Below are 21,757 nucleotides of genomic sequence, written 5' to 3'. Positions count from 1 at the left end.
ATTGGTAGCACTTCATCTGAAAGGAGGTGAGGCCTTTGGGTCCCTGGCATCTGTGACTATATCATCCCAACTTCCCAGATAAACTCTCTGGGACTGCTACTCTCCCAGCCTCCTGGGATGGCAGGGAAAGACCAGGGTATCTATCACGCCTGGATGCAGACCCTGCCAAGTCTCCCTCCATACTTTGCCTTTCCAAGCCTTCTTTTGGGGATCTATTGGGTGACCAGCAGGAGGCTATGGATCATCTCAGGAGGACTCTAGCTCCCTGCTGGAGAGTCTGGGATGTAGGTGTTTGCTGGCTCCCCTTCAAGTCACCATGGACATTCCTAGGGCAGTGCCTCAACTGCTCCTTTGGAGTGGATAGTGGAGATATCTCAAGCCTGAAGAGATTGATAGAGACTCCAGCCTTCCTAGATTGAGAGAGGGCCAATAGGTTCCTTAGATTTGGTCTTTGCTTAGTGCCTTAAACATGCTGCATGTTCCATTAGTGTGATTTTAAAGTTATTTCCTTTAAGTAATTCATTCCTCTACTCTGTCTTCAAACCCCCAAACTCTGTCTTCTTTGTGATCAATTTTGTTGGCAAGGCTTTCCACTAAACTTCTTAGTTGATTTATGGACATTTTTTTTTTTAATTTCCAGTTTGATTTCAGTTTGAGTTTTCTTTAGAATTTCTACCTATTCATTGAATTCTACTTTCATATCCTAAATTGTCTTCCGTGTTTCATTCAGTGGTTTGTTCTTTTTCCACACTTCAAATGCTTTATTCTCATACTCTTTGAGTTCTTTTGGATGTTTATTTGTGTCTTATTTGAATTTGTTGGAACAATAGTTCTTTTTGAACTCCTTGTTTTGTGTTTTTTTTTTTCCTAAGTTGTTCTCATTAGGGACGGTTACCATGGGATTGGCAATTCTTGTTGGAGACAGATTGTCTTAGCTCCTTGCACTGCTTATGTTATTCCAATGAGACCTAGGCATTTGAAGTTAGGGTGAAGGGTGATTGGCTGCATGACTGAGTAATGCTGAGCCTAATAGCCAGGGATTATTAAACAAAAATTCTAGTGCCAGGTATGGGATACCTCCTTATGAGTTGTTGGCCATTGTCTTCTTAGTCAGGGTTTCTACTGATGTAACAAAACACCATGACCAAAAGCAACTTGGGAAGGAGAGGGTTTATTTCACCTTACAGCTTGTAAGTCCATCACTTAGGGAAGTGAGGACAGGAACCAAGAGCAACAACCAGGAGGCAGGAACTGAAGCAGAAGCTGTGGAGGAGTTCTCCTTATTGTTTTGATCCCCATGGCTTTCCCAGGCTGCTCTCCTATACTACCTAGGACCACATACCCAGGGATGGCACTGTCCCCAATGACCTAGGATCCACTAACAACAATCATTAATCAAGAAAATATACTACAGAGTTGCCTACAGGAAAATATGATAGGGGCATTTCTCAGTTGACATCCTCTCTTCCAAAATGACTCTAGTTTGTGTCAAGCTGAAAAACAACAACAACAACAACAACAACAACAACAACAACAACAACAACAACAAACCACTAATTAGGACAGCCATGGAGGTCCCAGAGTAATGGGAAACCAAACAACATAAGCCATTTTTCTTGGATGGCCACCAGAACTAGTTGATAAGACACTATTGCTAAAGATACCACACATTTTGGGTGCAATATACAGAGAAATTAAACTGTACCTGAGCTGGCATCCTCTTTCTCAATGACCAGCTTTCATAGTACTGCAAGGAAGGAGGCAAGCTACGTATCGGGGGGAGAAAAGTATCACAGTTAGCTTCAATTGTCAACTTGAAACGAAGAGGGAACTTCAACTGAGTTTCTTCCATAAGATTAGCCTATGGCCACATTTATGGGGCATTTTCTTGATTGGTGATTGATGTGGGAGTGCTCAGGCCATGGTGGATGGTACTATCCATAGGCCTGTGGTCTTGGTCTGTGTAAGAGAGGTAACTGAGCAATTCCAGGGAAGCAAGCCAGTAGGCAGTGTTCCTCCATGGTTTCTACTTCAGCACTTGCCTCCAGGTTCCTGCCCTGATTTCTATCAATGATGGATTATAATCTATAAAGCAAAACAAACTCTTTCTAACCAAGTTGCTTTGGTCATGGTGTTTACCACAGTAACAGGAAAGCAGACTAGGACAGATATTGATGGCTTTACCTAACTGAGAACTCTACAGACTATGGTATCAACCTGCCAGAAGATATGTACCTACTGGCACAATAGTGGTATGGCTGTTCTGGGGGCAAACAAACACTCTATAATTAATTTTGAGGCTCACTCAAAAAAGGGAATCCACACCTGGGATGTTAAAAACCCATGGCTAGGGTGGTCTTAGGCTGTAGGGAGAACTTACTAGTATTGTTAGCCTAAGTTGACACAGAACCATACTGCTTTCTAAATGTGTTTACACTCATAGACAAATGCTATCCTCAGTTTTGATTGGGGAAACTTCTCTGGAAGGTGATGAATAAAGAGACTCATGGCTGCTCAAGATACTGAGATGGTCATGCGCTCAACTCTCAGGAGGATGTTCAAACCACTATCTCTGAGGATCAGAGAACAATTCAGAGGAGGGGGTGGTAGGAATATAAGAACTACAAGAGGCAGAACTATAGAACTGTGAAATGGTGTCTTCTGGCCATGGCACACAATGGAATCATGCCCTCACAGCAGCAGTGGCTGCTTACAATGGGCCTGTATAAGACTAGGCCTGTTAATATCCAGTCATATATAGGAGCGTTTGTCCCAAAGGGCTCTACTCCTCATTGCGGAACAACGGGATACTGATGGATTCTAGGGATAGGGCAGATGCTGTCTACAGTTGTGTACTCACTGATGAGCTCACCATGCCTCAAGAAATAGTTTCAAACCTGTGGTTTCATAGACGGCCCTAATTAAACTTAGTGAGTTACAAAACAAAATAAAAAAGACATGGATGAAGGAAGAAGACTTGTAGGCAGGAGGCAGGGTGTGATTAAAACAGACTCGACAGGAAGGGCATGGAAGTTTAGGAGCAGATAGACAGCTGGGGGAGGCAGTTCTGGGGTACATTCTACCACCCTATAAACCCCCAGATAGGGACTCCTATCTAGCCAGGGAGCAGGTTGGGGCCTTCCCATGACCATCCTCCAACTGTCCACACTGTTTCTCCTTCTATATAGCTTTTTGCTTGGTTGAGGAATGTCTCCCCGAGGGCCTTCCAAGGGCAAGACCCTACGCCCTGCCGGGGTCACCTCTCATGGAGAAGCCCTCTGGAGCTCAGACCCACCCTGCTCTTCACCAGTTCCCCACCCCTTACTCCCTCTCCTGTGCCTTGCTCCCAAACTGCGCCCATTTCTGAGCACAAGACACGCCGCAAAGGTGACCCACGAAGGCTGTGAGCATAAGCAGTTCTTCTGGTCTCAGGTGGCAGGCTGGGCTGAACACCAAAAGGCTGTGAGAGCAAAGTCCATTTCTATGCCTCTCCTCTGTCCTCACCTACCTGCTCCCTCCTCCCGCTGCATCTGTAAAGGGACCTGCACTTAGGGCTATCCCATCGCTTTGCAAGCACGCCTGGGTTTCTGGGCCTGCGAACCTCTGCACATGTGCGCATGCTACTTTCCGTCCGACTGTCCTTCCTTTCTTAGCAGGGGCCATTCTCATTCGAAACCACCTCAAGACTGCTATGAAGCATTCTCTGAAGGTCCCCGGGGAGGTAGCTTAGGCCTTTGGAGACCACACAACACATACATTCCTCTGTGACTGGAATGTGTTTTCTGTGGCCCCTGGGGCAGTGCCACAGCTGGTGAGATTGGCAGGAAGGGGGCAGGAGGAGGGAGTTGTCACACCCATCTTCTCCCTGTGGGTCGCGCAGAGGGCAGAGTCGGGTGACTGAGGAAGGCCATATCAGCATCTCACTGCCCTCTGATGAAAGCAATGGACCAAGGATGGGGAACAATGTTGGCTACAGAAATAAAGCCAGAGGGTGTGGCAGAGCCAGTGACATGGCAGCAGTGACAGGCAGTGTCAGAGGGGATGCAGTATCAGGGAGGACTCTGTCACCTGGGGAGAGGCAGAGGGTTTGCCAAGCCTCTTCAAGGAACACATAGCACTTTGTGTGTGTGTGTGTGTGTGTGTGTGTGTGTGTGTGTAGCCCAGGCTAACTTCAAATTCACTATATGGCTGAAGATGAGCCCGAGTGCTAGATTCTACTGCTTCTACCTCTGAAGTGTTGAGAAGGCAGTGGATGTCTCTCTACTTGGCTTGCATAGACCTTTCAGTGTGACGTCGCCAGAGCACGGGCTTCCTACTGTCTGAGGCAACTGGTCCTAGTGGTCCCTGAGATGTACCACCGAGGGCCTCGTAACCACCTCGTAACCACCGCAGACCCCTCCTGTTGGCATGTGGTCTCCCTTAAGTCTGGAGACCCCCTAGAGGTCAAGCTGCCATCCCATCTTCTGGCCCTCACTCCTTACAGGCAGGGTTTGATGCCCCAGCTTCCCAAGACAATCGGATGGAGGAGCAAGTAGACCACTCTTAGATGCCCTGGTGGTGGTAGCTGAAAGAGGGTAACAGGGCCGTGCTGAATAGCAGTGGCTATTCTAAGGGCAGCATGTGTGCTTTCAGGAGTGGGGGTGGGGGACAGAAGTGGGCCCCATGCTACCACACAGCGTTGTCAATGTCCATCCATGGAGAAGAGAGAAGCAGAGACACAGTGTTTGCAGTGCCAGGATGTCACAGCACACACATTTATGGGATGTCAGACACGCAGCCAGGGTCACACAGTTCCCATCAGCAACAGTCTGTCTGTGCACCTCCATCCACCCCCAGTCCCCACTGTACTGCTCAGAGCAATACTGCCAGTCCAGTCCAGTATTCCAGAGCCAAGGACCCCCAAAAGGCCAGTTTATACCCAGTTGGACCTTGGAAGCCCAGAGTCTCCCAGAGCCTCAAGTGTGTGCACATGTGTATGTATGAGGCAGATATCCAGTCTCTGCAAGCATACACCCTGGCACCTGTGTGTATGTGTCCATATCTGGCTGTGTGTACAAAGCTGGGAGTGTCTGGCCCACCCTACTCAAGTAGTTTAGGCACATTAAAATGGGCACTGTGAATGTTGAATGATGTCTAGGTGTGTCTGAGGATGTGTAAGGGTCTGGCAAGGGGTGTTCTGTGATGTGCATCTGTCTGGGTAGGCTTTGTGCTGCTCAAGATCCACCCCGCACATGAAGCAGCATCCATAAGAACACCTTGCTGACGGTGTGCCGGCAGCCATGCATCCCAGGGGTCCACGGATCAGTGCCCTAGAGCGGTGTTCAGCCCGCCAGTGTAACTGCATCTCAGCAAGAGCAGGTAGCCAGGGTGGGCCAGCCTATCATCTGGGCACATACTCCCTGGGCAGCCCAGCCCAGTTGTGGTCACGCAAGGCTTGGTCCACTGTCCGGATGTAGCCATTGATCAAGTCCTTCATCTCTGGGGTGAAGGGCTCTGGGTCGTGAGGGCGCCGGCCACGCCGCCTGAAGCTCCCCTCTTTGTTGTTCTCCACACAGAGCAGCCGCTCCTCGCTCACAGAGACGTTGAGGAAGGCCACCATCTCCCGCAGCGTGGGCACCAGGCTGCGCCGCAGCTCCTCGTAGTGCACAACCAGCAGCCGCTTCCCGTACTTGAGCCAATCTAGGACGTGTGAGGACCACCAGGAGGCATAGCTGTTCACGAATTCCGGCCATTCTGCAACAGGGAGAGAAGTACTGACGTCAGAGCTGCCTCCTGAGGTTACTGGCTCTGGAGGGCCTGCCTAGGAGAGGGGAGCTGCCAGTTTTTGACCTCTCACTACCCTGGGATGACCCACTTGGGTGTCCAGTGCGAATAAAGGGTTCCTGTCAGGTACAACTTGGCAGAGTCCTAGGTCTGCCTGGAAGACAGTGATCTTGGGTACCAAGTCACGATGAATATATCCCGCCATGTGCCAAGTGAAAACTGGCCCTCTCCTGGATGCTGTGAGTTCTTTGACCTTTGGGACCATCCTGGACAAGGAGGAGTGTGGGTGGGCCTGTGGGCCCTGGGACATGATGACATAGCAAGATAAAAGGTTCAGAATCAGGAGGAAACCCAAGCAATCCACCTCTGTGCAGATGACCCCATGAGCATCTCGACCTTGTCCCAGGCCCCTGGGCACATCAAATTTTAAGGTAAGGGCGACGTCCCAGGGCTCTACTGCCTGCCATCTGGACCAACTTGCCTACATCCTCTAGGGCAGTGGTTCTCAACCTGTGTGTCACGACCCCTTTGGGATGCTGAATGACCTTTTCAACAGGGGTTGCCTAAGACCATCAGAAAACACAGATATTTACCTTATGATTCATAACAGTAACACAATTACAGTTATAAAGTAGCAACGGAAATAATTTTATGGTTGGAGGTCACCACAACATGAGGAACTGTATTAAAGGATCGCAGCTTTAGGAAGGCTGAGAACCACTGCTCTACGATGACTAATGGTTAATGTATGCCATCAGCTCCTGGGCCCTAGTGAGATGAGGGTGCTGAGCAGTTTGGTCTATTGTGCTAACAGAATGTGGTGTGTGAAGCATGCATGTGGGGGCCTTGTCATCATGATGGACAATTTGAACCCGTGACATTGCTGGGAGGCAGGATGCAGAATGAAGCCATAGACAAGAGGGTGGCCTCAAGCTTTTGTAGATCTATACCATGAGATGCCCACCCCCCCTTTTTTTTTTACAACATAAAGAAATTATTTTTGAAGAGTGCAGAGTATGAAAACAAAAATGGTCTCAATTAAGAGTTTCCAATTAGGTACAACAGATCTATTACATACATATAGTCCCAGAGCTCCAGAGGCTGAAATAGAGAATTGTGAGTTCAAAGTCAGCCTGGGCTACATAGAAAGTTCCAAAACAGTCTAAGCTGAATAATATTTTGCCTAAAATATTTCCATATTGTCTAAAAGTTTCCAGAGTCGAGCTATTGATATGCCTGGCATACTATGGCTTGCTCCCTGTCATCTTCAAAATAATCTTATGAGATCAGACAATCCGGGGCTTGAAGATGAAAAAATCTGGTCTCTAGGGGGAAAGCTGAAGCTTGCTCAGGGTTTTAAGGCTTGTAAGAGTCAGTCAATGGAGGGTCCGAGTTCAGCATGAGTATTGTAGGCTGATGGGGGAATCTCTTGCCACTGTCCCCGAATGCCTAATGTAGCTAAGGATGGCTGCTGGGGTCTGGTCTAGGCAGAAGGCAATAGGAAAGGAGATGACTGAAAACCATCAGGTCACCAGTCGGCTCCGGAAAGCACAGGTTCATCTGGCGCTGGCTCTGTAGCATCTCCACCCAGTGTTGTCCTGGGTAGAGTTTCATTCATGACTTCACTGACACCGTCACCTCCAGATGTACCCCCTCTATCAAATATCATCATACTGAGGACTAGGGTTCAATATATGAATGGAGGGGGACAAGGGCCAGACGCTAGGGCTTCAAGGGCAGGCTCTCCAGCTAGGGCCTGACAAACGGTAGCATTTTAGGAGCTGAGGTCAACAGGCTGACTCCACGATGAGAGCGTGCATCCCAAGTCAGGAAACGAGGGTGCTACGGCTTCAATATATGTTACAAACATATATTTGTTACAATATATGTTACAAACTTCAATATATGTTTGTAACATATATTGAAGTCCCTAGACCTGAATATGATGGTGCATATAGAAGAGGCTTTTGGAAGACAATCTGGGTTAGATGAGATCATGAGGGTGTGGCTCTTGAGATGGGATTAGTGTCCCTACAAGAAGAGGGTCTCTGCCATAGGGCCATGGAGTGCTGTCTGGAAGCTGGGAGAAGGGCCTCACCAGACATTTTATCATTCATCTTCCAGAACCATGAAGAATAAAGAACTATTGTTTAAGCCACCCAGTCTGGTGCCTTGTTGCAGTAGTCTAAGCTGACTAGGAAGCAGGATTAAGGCCCAGCTCTGCCACCTACCACCTAAGTACCCTGGACAAATCAAATTATCCTCTGGGCTCATCTGGAAAGTTACATGGAGAGTGATTCCCCTTCAGAATATAGTAGAGTCAGTGGAGGCAGCTTAGGAATGACGGTCGTGCTATACCCTGGATGCACATTATCTTTGTCTTCTCATTTCTGAATAGCATGTGAGTATAGCCTCCTTTTCTAAAGGAGGACCTTGTTAATTCAGGCAGAGGGGCAGACAGGGCCATGTGCATCTAGAGCTGTTTTAGGTTTCTAAGGCAAACCCTAGGTCTATATGACCTCATCCCCCGCCTGGGGGTGGATAGAAGAGAAATCTGGCTTGCCATCTGCAGGGCAGTCATATAAAATGCCACACTGTGTGGCCAGAGCAGGCTTGGAGAGGATAGGGAAGAAGTGAGTGCAACCAGACCTTTCTACAGCCGGGAGCATGTATTCTGATCCTGCACCACTCTGCTACACCTGTCAGTCCCCTGCTCCAGCCATCTGTCCCTCACCTTTGCTCTTCCAGTTGCGGTCAGGGGCATATCCCAGATGTCCAGCACATTTCCTGTTGAACTCGGCAACGAGAGATCTGTAGGGGTTCCGGATCAGCAGGATGGCGGAGTCAAACATCTCGATCTCCCTCTGGCCGCTCTCATGTGTCTTCACACAGATGGTGCGTCGGCTCCGCCAGTGGTCCTTCTCACCCTTGAACCCTGCTCGGGAGGAATGGGAGGGCCTCTGTGGAGGAAGGTACCCTCAGTCCCACTGGTGGTGATCCCACGTCTACGATAACACAAGGACTGAAGCATCTGAGGGGGTGCTGGGGGAATCTATGGATGGGGACAGGAGAGGTCTTCACAGGAGTGACTCTTATCTCAGGGCAAGTGTGAACAGGAGGTGTCTATCAGTAGAGAAGATGATGTTCACATCAGCATGAGGCAGATTACCTCCTGCAGTCCCTGGGGGCTCAAAAAGGCAGGGTCCCGACTATAAATATAGAAGGTGACACACACGTTGGACTTTCCAGGGAGATAATTTCAGAGGAGCATTGTAAAGAATTTTGGCCCAGATGAGGCTCAGAGTGGGTGTGTGAACTACACAATATCACACAGCAACCTGACAACTGTGCTAGAGCTCTGTCCACGTACCCTTGAGTGTTCCTGTGAAGCCCCTATCTTCTAGCCACCTCTCCAGTAGAGACAAGACAGCCATCATTGTCAGTGGCTGTAAACAATGGTCAACTCTCTATGACTTCATACCATATCCTATCTCAGGTTCCTGGACTATCATATGAGTAGAGATTCTGTACTACGGGATCCAGGGCAGGTCTGGTGAAGGCCTCACCCACAACACTTCAGGATCCACTTCCATGAATGGAGAGTTGTCTCCCAAACCAATATCTCTACTACCCACACCCTCCCTTGGATCTTTGGTAAAGCACTGAGTACTCAGAATCTGAGTGACAACTGATTGAAAAGATCAGACTGGACTCATTGGTCCCCAGAGTCACAGGGTTCCATAAGGTCCTCCTGGCTCCTGTATTGAACTTTGGATCAGTTGATGGCTGGTGCTGTCAACTTGGTAAGGTTGGGCTCAGCTAGGAGAAAAGCCTCTGGGCACACCTGTGAGGGATGTAGCACTGGCCATATCCATGGGGGACTATCTTGATTGGGTTAATTGAGGGAGGCAGATCTGCCCTAAAGGAAGGTGACACCATTCCCTGAACTGGGGTCCTGGCTCACATAAGAGGAGGAAGCTGGCTGAGTACCTATATTCATTGCTTTTCTTCTTGCTGACCACGGATGGATCCAGTATGACCAGCCACCACAGTCTCCTGCTCCTCTAGCTCCATCTCAAACTGTGAGCCAAATAAACCCTTCCTTCCTTCCTTGAGTTACTTTTTCCACTGTACTTGGTCACAGTGACAGAAAGGATGAATCCCACAGCAATGAAGGAACAAGAGCAGACCCTGACTTTAATGCTCTGGATTAGAAGGTGGTGTGGCCCAAGTGCAGAGCACAGGGGCTTATGGGAGCAGAGAAGAGGCCACAAAGTGGGATGTTCTGGAGGCTTTCTGGAAATATGTCACCTGGGGTCCCTAGCCCATCGGTCAGCCTCACCCAGGACACCCAGCTCATAGAACAGGCTCCTTAAATCTCTTCAAGCTTGTCTTGGGGTTTGGGAAACAGAGTCCAGATGCCTCCCTTCGGTAGAGGTTTCAAAACATCCATATCTACAGTAGCATCGGCGCTTCCCTGGTGCCTGGAAAATGCAACTCTCAAACCCGGAATTGGGGGTTACCCACCAAAGCTTGCTGCTGCCATGGGTCAAACACCAGAAGCTTTTTTGCCTTGATTGATCTTACCAGACAGGCTAGGATGCCATAAGAGGAAGATTCAAACTACAGCTAAATGAACTGTCAGACTGTGTCTGAGAGCCCACAGCCCAGGTGCCCCTTGGCAGCCCTGAAACTGGCTGTTCCACTCTTTGGCCATTTATCTACATGTATATCCGGGCAGCTGGTACAGACCTTCTAGGCAAACATTGTAGGTCACTGCAGCCTGGGTCCAGCCAGAGAAAGCAGGCCCATGTGCTTATCTAGCAACTGTCTCCTGCATCTGCAGGTGCCCTCAGCATCTCAAGGAAGAGGGGCTGGGCTACCCATGCACAGCCAGTTTAAGAACTTGCTGCCACACACAGACACATCTGTCCCTCTGGGTTGTTTTGTTTCCGACAGTGTCGGCTGTTTTCGCAAACCCAACTCTGGTTCAGAAACCCAGAGCAAATGCTGTGCCACTTGACAACTGAGAAATACATTTTGCCAGATTTAGATGCCACTTGACTTGTCTGAGGGTCTTCATTCTTGAGCAGCAGGCAAACTTGAGCCATTTAAGTTAATTTACTCAGCATAACGAGACCTCTTATTTCTACAAGGGAAAGATTAAAGATTAGAAATCATAAAGTTCTTGAGCACTTCTGGACCAATTAAAGAAAAAAAAACAACAACTGCATTTCGATGAGTTACCCCTTTGCCTGGAAAAAAAGAGGAATGAACAGATTAACTTTCACCCTTAATGACTGGGGAGCTGTGGGAAAATTCTAGTGTTCTGAGGAGAGCTGGTTTGTGAGGGGACCATATGGGGCTGCCTCTTCTCCCCCAGCAACCTGGCTTACCCTTGTTATATAGGGTTCCATCGAAGTAGTAGCTTCCTGTGTAGAAGCCAGTGGCATGTTCGATCAGGTGCCTCGCCCACGTGTTCCCAGCTCCCGGGAAGCTCGACAGAGCCACGAACACCTTAGACTTGTTGGGCAGGAACCTCCTGTCTGTGCACCGGGTGTCTGAAAGTCCATAAGTCACCATGGAGTCACTCACCCGCACTGTGATCTCAGAGCTGTTGCTGGAGTCCTCCGGACAGGGACTGGCGATGAAGCCATTTGTCTCCTACACCTTGCTGTGCAGGTGAGTGGCTGGTGATGGGATAAAACCTCCCATCCCTGGTGGATGGGAATTGGGTGTGCTGGGGATGCTCACCCCACTCTGTCTCTATGGGACAGCCAAAGCCTCTTGGCATAACACAGAGAACTCCAGATTCTGCTAGGGGAGCTGTGTCTGGACCCGGCCATGTCACTGCAGTATAATAAACTGAAGCTGGGCTGATTTCAGGCCAACAACTGTGCTTCTTATGTTCCCTCCCCAGGGCTGCTGAAAGAAGTACAAGTCACTAGGGGACAGTCCCTGGAGGCACTGGAAAACAGCGGGATGCCTCTCCCTATGAGCTAGTCTTCCCCATCAGTCCCTAGGCCCAGCAGAGGCCAACGTGCTGCTGCTCACCCCAGGGGGATTGCTAGCACATGGAGGCTTCTGAGACCCTTCCTGTGCCTCTGAGTCTTGAGTTATCCCCTGAGGCCCCCCACTCTGCTCTTCCTCTCTGTCTTTTACTCTACCATCCCCAATGGCTTATATTTTGAAAAGGAGCCTGGCCTCACCCTCCCTTTTCTCTCCCTTATCCACTGAGAAGAGACAGAGGGAACTCAACATACCCTTTACCCTGTGGCTTCACAGTCAAGCATACTTAGTCTTTCTAGCCTTGGGAGCTCTTTGGGCCCAGACAAGCAATTCTCAACCAGTGGGTCATGACCCCTTTGGTGTTTGAATGACCCTTTCATAGATTTGACAGCCTAGGATGGTCAGAAATATCAGATATTTACACTAAAATCCATAACAGTAGCAAAATTACAGCTATGAAGTAGCAATGAGAATAGATTTATGGTTGGGGGTCACCACAACATGAAGCATTGTATAAAAGGGTCACAGCATTCGGAAGGTTGAAAGCCACTGCTCTAGACCAATACCACAGTCCAGGAGGTATGCAGAGCTCACCTTGTACAGGTGTCTGGTAGACCTCACAGTAGCCAGGTAGTCCCTGAGCCTCTGGGGCCTGGGTGCACAATGCTCCATCCACAGCATCCCGCAGGCTGAACTCGGGGGTAGGGTAGGCACAGTAGCAGTCCCAGCCCCGGAGGATGGCCAGAGGAAACTCCTGTAGGGAAGGAGAGGAGGAGCGTGAGGTAAGGGAGTGAGTGGCTTGTACCTGCAGTCCAGGTGTGAGCTGCATGCTGTGGAGGTGCTGCCCCTCACACAGAGTCAGCAGGGACGACCACCAGGCTCTGTGTCCAAACCTGAGGTAGTCAGAGAAGTGAGCTGTGACTTCTGCCCTGCAGGAGCTCGGAGTGGATGGGAGGCAAGCCAGCTGTCACCACACTGCGTGAGCGTCACCACCTGAGAAGGTGAACAGCACAGAACGCTGGGCACATCCTGGAATGGGACCCGGGATGTGGCTAGGCATCTGGCAGGAGTGGCAGGGTGGGTGAGGACATCAGGGAAGAGACCCACATATGTGACCTCGTGAGGACAGGAAGCCAGCTCTGCTGCCACAGGGCAGCTCAGGGCGTGGTGTGCCGCATCATTAGACAACAGACCTTAAGCCCTGAGAGGGGCCCCAATTCCCTTAGCTAACTATGCCCCCATGAAAAGGGACAAAAGCCAACCCTTGGCCTAGAGTCCCACAACAGAGTGGGGACAGATCCTATGGTCTTTTTTTTCCAAAGACTGAAGAGTAGAGAAACACCAATCTTGTTCCTTCCTGACATGCTAAGATGATGGATAGGGCTTTTCTGAAAATGTAAAGTCTCCACCAGACAGAGACTGGACACACCTCTTTTTGAGGGTTCAGCCAGCTCTCAAGTGGGTTTTTGTTCCCCTTTGGAGTGTCTGCAGCATATAGCAGAAAGAGAATCCTGAAGGCCTGGGTGTGAATTCCGGCTCACTTGTACAACAACAGACAAGATGCTTACAGGCGCACAGTAGGCATTCCACATGGGAATAGGACATATTTGGCTTTCTTATCCTTTTGAGTGTTTACCACAGCTCCTTCAAAAAAAAAAAATGCACCCATTCCCCTAGCACATGTCTATGAGCACCCACTATGTGCCGGGTAGTAGGACGGACATTCAGCCCCACCCCCTGCCTCCCAAGGGGCACAGTAGGCTTCTTAGACACAGAACCTGTGTGACAAAAGGAGGCAGTGGGGGGGGGGGGATGGCGTTTGCTGCGAAGGGAGCCGCTGCACAAACCTTTTTATTTTTTGCCCACAGCAAGAAATCTCATAAATAAATAAGGAAAATCAATAGCGTTTTCTGTGCGTGGCTTGGTAAAGCTGAGGAGCTAGGCACTTGTGTTAGACAAGAGATAGTGTCGCAGCCAGGGGAGGCGAAGCGGAGCCTGGGGGGTGCACTCAGGAGGAAACGCTGATCGTTGACTCCCTCGGCACAGGAGACCCCCTCCTCTGAGCCCAGAAAACCCTGTCCCCCATCTCCCCCATCCTTCTTCATACGGGGATGGCACTCTGTCACTGTCACAAGGGACTGACAGGCCCCACTGTGTCTTTAAGTCGATTCCACACATGGGCCCCACACTGCTTTACAAATAAGCCCCTTTGGTGGCCTGACTCGCCAGCTTTTCTGGAAGAAAGAGGTCCTGTGGGTGTGAGCTGGTGGAAAGCGGTATGGTCCCTGCAGTCTCACCCCCTCTCTTCACCACACCAGTGTCCTGCCTTCAGAACCTTCAGTAGAACCTTCGCCCTAGTGGAGGCTCCCAGGCCCCCATGCTGCCCTCGGGGAGCACACAGTGGCTTGGTGCTCATTCCAGCCCACACAGCCTGTGATGGTGGAGTTTTAAACACCGGGTCTTTATAGAGTTAATTAAAATGAAGCCATTAGGTTGGGATGGTCCTTCATTGTGACTGCTGTCCTCACAGGAAGGGCAGGCCAAGGCAAGCATCTAACAACACTGGGAGATACAGGTCGAGGAGAGAGGATTTAGGAGACACCAAGGCTGCTGGTACCTCCAAGTTATGGTTCCAGCTTTACCCCCCAGAGCTAGGTGAGGGTTAACACCTGTTGTTTATTCTGTCCAGGCCGTGGTGCTGATGCAGCAGTCTGAGTCAGCTAAGACAAAGGCTCGCTCTGTTCCTGGGCTATTGAGTCAGGCTCCCATCCCAGGGCCTTTGCACCTGCTATTCCAAGGGCCTGGGGTGTTCCTCCCCACACACCCTCTCTCACTTTCTCCCAGCCACCATTTCAGTGAGGCCTCCTCTGCCTACTCCTTTCCGAACTACAGTGCCCTCCCACCTTCCCCTTGGCTGTGTGTGAATACTGCTTAGTAAGTTCCCTATGAAATGCTCTCATCCCACATCCATAGCTTGGTCAGCTATGATGGACACACATTGAGGCAGGCAGCATTTCCACCCACTTAGAGGTTCTACGGTTCTTTCTCCTGCAGCTCTCCCTCCCTCAGCCTAAGCAACTGCTACCCTGCTTTCGATCACCGCAGATCAGCGGCATCCATTCTAGAGCGTCGTATAAATAGGATCACAGGGTGTGTATTTTTGTAAGCCTGGCTTCTTTCATTCAGAAAACCATTTGTTTAATCCATCCCCATCGCCTTACACATCAGTAGCTTCTGACTGTCACACAGAATGCCACGTGTGGATGGGCCACGGGTTGACCAGTTCACTTTTTGACGGCCATCCGAGCTGCTTCCAGGCTTTAGCCACTGTGGATAAAGCTGCTGTGAAACATCTAAGGATGAACGTCTCGTGTGTAAACGCCTGCTGCCTTTCCTGCCTTTTTCTTCACCACTGTGCTCACCACCACACAGCATATGGTGTACTTTATTTCTTTTCCTGGTTTGTTGTCTGCTCTGTTCACATGATATAAACAGGGAAGGGATTTCTGTGTCCTGCGTGTTGCTGTATCCTCAGGGTCTAAAACAGTGTCTAGTGTGTGACAGATTTTTAGTAAGTGTTTGATGGATGAAGAAACAGATGAATGAATGAATGAACGAACGAAAGAATGAATGAATGAATGAAAATGCATCCTTTCTAGATTCTACCACCATCAAAAGCTATTGGCAACAAACCATGCCATATTCCTGCTAGCTAAGGTCAAGAGCATCAAAGGCTATGAGGGAGGAGATCACGGCTACCTCTGAGCCAGCCTCACCCGCGCCCCCCCCAAGCCCAGGGCCCTGCTATCTTGGGATCCCTGCCAAGGCCAAGAGTCTCCCCAGCCTGAGGTCTGAGGGCTCCTTCTTGGCACTTCCCAGTAGCACTGGTGCTGCTGAGGCTGAGCCCTCCATTCTCATATCCCAGGGCTGCATGTCTCATATGCCTGTCACTGCCCCCACCAGTGACCCAAACCTTTTTGCTTCCCTGAGTGGATTAAACTGTCAAGTTTCCGGGTGTTTGCAGAGCAACGGGAGAGCTGCACACAGTAATGCAGTTTTATTTACAACATAACCGCCTCGGCGACATCAGTGGATCCTGAAAACACAGAACAATTTTCAGCCCCATGGGATTTCGAGGACACGATTTCCATAAAAATTAAATATTGATGAATCTTATCTCTTTTCCAACTTTCAGCTCTCCCATGCCCCTGCCCCCACTCCAACCTTCAATGAGAGAAAAAGACAGAGGGAAAGGCGGGTGGGGTACAGTTGAAAAAAGCCAGGCAGAAAAAACAAGCAGAAAGCCTGAGAATGACGTGGGGTTGTTGGAATCAAGCAGAGAGTGAGGAGAGCCCGTTTAGGCCTGCATCCTGGGACAGGATGGATGCACAGCCTGCTCTTGATCCTGCACCTGCCTGGGATGGGGACTAGGACAGGATGGGACTGAGCCTGACCTAGGAGAGGGCATCAGGCAAGGACCAGGTCTTGAGACCGTGACTAGGGCTCTGTGGCTTGCAGGGAGCCATGAGCAAAGGCCTGGCCTGTGGTCATGGATATCTCTATTTGTGGGAGTGGGATCCAGGGGTTGAAATGAACTCTGGGTCCCTTTCAGAGAGTACTCAACAGCTGTGATGGTGGGAGTGTGGGTAAGGCTCAAAGAATTGGGCTAGATCTCCAGCTCTCACTTGTCAGGCCCTTTCTACACGTGCATCCTATGGGCACAAGAAAAGTCCAAACATGGTGGCTTAGGGGAAAAGTCTGAGTATTACCAGGAGACTTATGGGTATCAGTAGGGGTGTCATGGCTTTGGGAAGACCCAAGTCCATGGGCAATAGACAAACTAGACCAACTTCAAGAGGACTTGGAGAAATAATCTTTGTCACAATCACCATCTGGACAATGGGCTACTCGGGAGGCACCACAAAACATACATCATGACATCGCTGGACCTGTGCCCCGTTCTCGCTGGCATTCTCACTCCATCCAGCACAAAAGGTGGAGGACGGGGGTGACAGGACTAGCCAGCGTCACAAATGAACAGCAGGCAGGGGCTAGGACTCAAATGATCCCAAGTTCAAGTCCCTCTTTGGACCAACTTGAGAAGGGCAAGACACAGTTGGAAAACATATTAAAAGTTGGTTATGTACTTCCATGTGTACATGTGAAACCATGAATCCTTAGCTCCCTTGTTAACGTAGCTCAAGGAAACAATTATGAAAGTGCTCACAGGTAAGAAAAGAAAACCAAGAGAACAAAAGAAGTAAGGAAGTGGGTCTGAGATAGCTCCATTGGTAAAGTGCTCGCCTTGAAAGCATGAGGACCTACGTTCCAGAACCCACATTTTAAAAAGGCAGGTACGGTGGTGCACACAGTGTGACCCCAGAACTGGGGAAGTGGAGTCAGGTTGATCCCTAGCCTACTTATCGAGTTCCAGGCTAGTGAGGGACCCTGTCTTAATAAAACCCAAGGTAAGGACGATACCAAGGTTGTCCCTTGGTATATACAGGCATATATATATACATGTATATGAGCTCTTACATGTGTGTTTGTGTGTGTGTCTGTGCACACACACACACATACACACAAGACGAAAGAAGAAGAGAAGGGAGGGAGAAATGAGGAAAAGAAAGAAGGGAGGCAGAGAGAGGGAAGGGAAAGGAAAGGAAAGGAAAGGAAAGGAAAGGAAAGGAAAGGAAAGGAAAGGAAAGGAAAGGAAAGGAAAGGAAAGGAAAGGAAAGGAAAGGAAAAAGGGACAGGAAGGGACAGGGAAGGAAGTGGAGTGGAGGGAAGGCGAGAATGGAAAGCCACACAGCCACAAAAATCACAGCATGGCAATAGAAATGTACAGGTCATACTAAAGAGGAGGATGGATGTAAGATGCAATGGTCCAATGTTTATATTAGAAAACAAAGCCCTTGCACACATGCCGAGGATAAGGTCAAAAGGCTGCTATGTTTTTAGTTGTTTTTTTTTTATGATGCAGTAAAGTTATAGGTAAGTTTTATTTCTATTTTGTACCTTCAAATTTTCTGTAACCGACACCTTTTTACCTTTGCAACCCTTTAAAACAATGAGTGTTTTATAAGTACATGCACAGTTCAATATCGCAGGTTCTGTACGGGCTTTTAAGTGACTCTGCTATGAGCCGGACTAGGGATGGAACCAGGGTCTTACACGTGCTAAGCAAAAGCTAAGTGAGCCACATCCACAGCCCTTGCTTTTTGGGATCTAATCTTATTGCGTAGTCCAGGCTAGTCTCAAACTCATAATCATCCAGTCCCCGTGCCTCCTGAGTGCTAGGATTGCAGGTATGTGCCACCATGTCTGGCCTAAAGCACCAGTCCTGAGCTGCTCCTGGAAAGCACATCTGCAGCCCAACCAAAGCAAAACCCTTCTATGTCAAGGATCCCAGATCCCAGATGCCCACAGACCCCACCACTGGCAGAGAGGTGAGTGCTGCACAGTTGCTGGGGTCTCCCTGGGGTAGACTTCTCCCATCTATTGGGACTCAGGGGGATATAGTCAGAGCAGGTAAACTGGGGAGAAACTCGGGCTCAGGGTCATGCCTCCCTTTCCGGTTCCCCAGGCACTGCGACCAGGGGCAGCCACACCTTAGTAACCTGCCTGCAGACAGTGTCAGACTTCACTGCTTCCCATTTTAGAATTCTCACTCCCACAACAGTCTCTGCTCTTGCACACAAATATCAGTCTTCAAATTAATTACCCTAGATGGAACCAGCGCGATGAAAGTATCTACCTCCCACCCTGGCTGCTTCCTGAACCTTGCATGGAATGAAGACGGCATCAGGATCTTGAAGGTGACTGAAAAGGAGCAAGCTTCCTTCTGTCTCCAACACTGAATATCAGAAAGTAGATAAGACCATTTTACAGGGCTTTAAAAAATGCATTTTTGGGGGGAGGGGCAGCTGGAGAGAGGGTTGAGTAGTTTAGAGCCTTTGCTGTTGTTCTAGAGGTCTCAAGTTCAGTTCCCAGCTTCCATGTTGGGTGGCTCACAACTGTCCAGCAGGGGATCTGATGCCCTCTTCTGGCCTCTGCAGGCACTGCACTCACTGCACATACCTGACTTACATACACATTGTTTAAAAAAAAATACATTTTTTTTTCTTCTGTGGTGTAGCCACTGGTAAGGAGCCTATGCTACTGTGAACAACCCTAATGAAATTCATATCAACATAAAAAAAGAAGTGAAAGTCGGAAAGCCACTAGGTGGGAAGAGCAAAGGGATCCAGAGAAAGAGGAGGGAAACAGGAGAAGGTGATGGGATGGACACTTACGGTAAAAATACACTCTGTGTTCTGTGAAAATGCCAGAATGAAATCCATTACTACATATAATTAACATATGCTAGTAAAAAAACGGATCATTAGAGGCTGACTTTTTCTCCCAAACGTTCTTTATTGTTCAGTTACCTTCCTGGAGCTTCTTAAATCTGTGTTAGCTAACTACCGCTAAACTAGAGATCTTTATCTCTGAGCCCACAAAGAAGCTTTAGCAGGTAGCTCAGAAGTGGGGGTGCTGCAGGGAGGGTCTCTCTGTTCTGCTTTCCGAGCACCACCTCTCACACCCGCTGCTCTGGGTTCACACCCCCAGGCTTAGCTCTGCCCCACGGAACACCCTGCGGGGAGCACCACCACCTCCCAACGTCTGGACACATTTTTGATGTCTGTATTACACCGTACTGTACGGATCTGGCCAGTCCCACTGCGTGCGGCATCTGAGTTTATTTTCTGGCCCAGTGAAGATGTGATGAGGCCGGCACTGGTCAGTCCTGCCGTGACGCTGCCACTGGCCTCTCTAGGGAGGAAGTGCTTGGATTGGGGACAAGAAAGTACAGCCAAGTGTTCCATCACTGTTGTCCCCTGACCCACTCACTTTGTACAGGAAGGAAGTCAGGAATCTACTCCCTGCAGAGGCCATGGTCAGGCCAACTTCCAGTGCCTTCCCCATCCCAGGCCTTCATGTGCAAAGTGGAAATCAGTACAATAGGGAAGGCAGGGCAGGGTAGGACAGGGCAGGGCTGTGCTGTGCAGCGCATTCAAGTCAGCTCGCCAGGGCTGTGGGTCTTACCCTCCACCAATCTTGGCCAATGTGTGAAGTTGAGTTGTGACCCTTGAGGGGAGAGTTGCTGTTGGCATCTCATGGGTAGAAGCTGGGGTCCTTGCTAAATACCCTACAACGCAGGGTTCCTGAAACAATGAATTTTCCAACCCTCAAGATGCAAGGCTGAGACCATGCTCTGGGGTGAAGCCAAACCCAGGAATCTGTAAGCTGAGGCCTTGAGTCCCATTATGCCAACGTGTAAGGGGAAGACAGGGGAGCCGGGTAGGCAGCCTGGGGACCAGAGGTGCACTCTGATGCCTTGATGGTACTTTACTGGCTCTGTTCTGGCCACAGCTGGAATCCCTTACTCCAGAGCCACATCATAGGTTGACTTCTGTGGCACCTTTGCCAAGTGTCTCCAAGGCTGACTCTGAAGAATGCTGCCTCCTAGGAGGATCTACAGAGAACTCTACTGGTCAAAGCCACTCTCCACCCACACAGAATTTGTCACCTTCCTCCCAGATGGGTCTCCCCCCTCCCCAGGAAGATTAGCTTGAACCCCTCTTTCATCAGCTCCACTCTTCTCTGTGGTCCAAAGCATCCTGCCTCCAGATGGAGAGTGCCACGCTACCCACAGCACCCCTCCCCACCGTACCATCAATAGCTTCCTGTTTCCTGTTGGGGAAAATTAAAACAAAACCAAACCAAACCCACAACCCACTCAACATTAAGGCAGACATCCAAGGCTCTTTGTAACCCCCCCCCCCCCCCACCTTCCACCCTGACTCCCAGGGGCCTCTTCTTGCACTGGACTGTTGTGGTCCTCACATAGCGGCTACCACACAATGACCATCAATGCCCATTTCCCTTATCCATCTGCTCACACTGCCCTGGGTCCTCTAGCTCCTCCTCCCCTCTAAGTTACCTCCATCACCTTCGGCCACTAGCCTCACTCAGCCATGCATCTGGGCTCCTCCCCAGCCATAAACCCTACCTTGCAGGTGCTGAGTCTCACCCACTGGGATCTGCTGGCACCCAGCACACGATTTTACCACTGTAAATATGGGCCTATGCAATTTGGCCAAATCCTGCTAAATGGACTTTGCTAAAAGCCACTTTCAGCTTGAACACTGTAAAGGGTGACTCCTTCACAGCTGCAAACCCCTGCAGCTCTCAACAATGGGACTCAAGGAAATGTCCCCTCCTGCTCCATCCGATGGGTGGAGGGTAGGGGGAGGCTGCGACAAGAGATGAGTGAACTGATTCCCACACTGGATGCTCTGAGGGCAAGGACGGGCCACATCTGAGAACCTTAGGCACCTTTTCCATGTGGCTCTGATGAGCCGGTGCCTGCCGCAAATTCTAGAACTAAGCCAGTAACTCGCCCTTGAGATGCATCTGCAGGGGAGTCAGACAAGGTGCTAAGGTGCCAAACGGCTTATGATACCGAGAGCCTGCGGGGATCTTCTGGCACACTTCACTGTAAAACTGTAGCGATGTGGATTTGTGCCAGTAAATATGAAGGAGAGCTGAAAATAGCAAGGAGTTTCTCATCTTTAAATTATTGTCTGCAAGCACCAGGCAGAGCGCTCTCTGGGTTCTAGAAGGCTGCCCAGGGGGAGACACATCCAGAATACTGGAACATTTTCCTAGAATGTTCCCTCTCCAAAGAAGGGGACCCCTCCAGGAGTGGCTATGTCCCCTCCCTTCTTTGCCAAGGGCAACCTGGCCACAGAGACTGAACAACAAAGATACCTCCTGAACCCAGCATCACCTAGGAAAGTGTGTGCACGTGTGTGCGTACGTGTGTGTGTGTGTGTGTGTGTGTGTGTGTGTGTGTGTGTGTGTGTGTTTTCCTTACAAACTCATACAAAATGACCTAAACATAGTCATTGCAGCACTGTTTGTAAAAGCAAATGACTAG

General features: G+C 49.6%; 1 protein-coding gene across 4 annotated transcripts in view; it reads right to left on the bottom strand.

The window, feature by feature from the left end:
- Positions 1–4,723: 4,723 nt before the first annotated feature.
- Wscd1 (WSC domain containing 1) overlaps positions 4,724–21,757 on the bottom strand; it is a 43,237-nt gene continuing 26,203 nt past the window's right edge. For all 4 annotated transcript variants that reach the window (XM_042282332.1, XM_006992188.4, XM_042282331.2 and 1 more), the window contains 4 exons: positions 12,367–12,526; positions 11,160–11,324; positions 8,498–8,698; positions 4,724–5,733 (listed from right to left, as the gene is read on the bottom strand). In XM_042282332.1, coding sequence (XP_042138266.1) covers positions 5,381–5,733; positions 8,498–8,698; positions 11,160–11,324; positions 12,367–12,526 — 879 coding nt within the window. In that variant the 3' untranslated portion in view covers positions 4,724–5,380. The remainder of the gene's footprint in view (positions 5,734–8,497; positions 8,699–11,159; positions 11,325–12,366; positions 12,527–21,757) is intronic.

This window comes from Peromyscus maniculatus, chromosome 8 (genome assembly GCF_049852395.1).
Source record: "Peromyscus maniculatus bairdii isolate BWxNUB_F1_BW_parent chromosome 8, HU_Pman_BW_mat_3.1, whole genome shotgun sequence".
In the NCBI taxonomy this organism is placed as follows: domain Eukaryota; kingdom Metazoa; phylum Chordata; class Mammalia; order Rodentia; family Cricetidae; genus Peromyscus; species Peromyscus maniculatus.
Note: the sequence above shows the minus strand (reverse complement) of the source record. Positions and strands in the feature narration are given on the sequence as shown.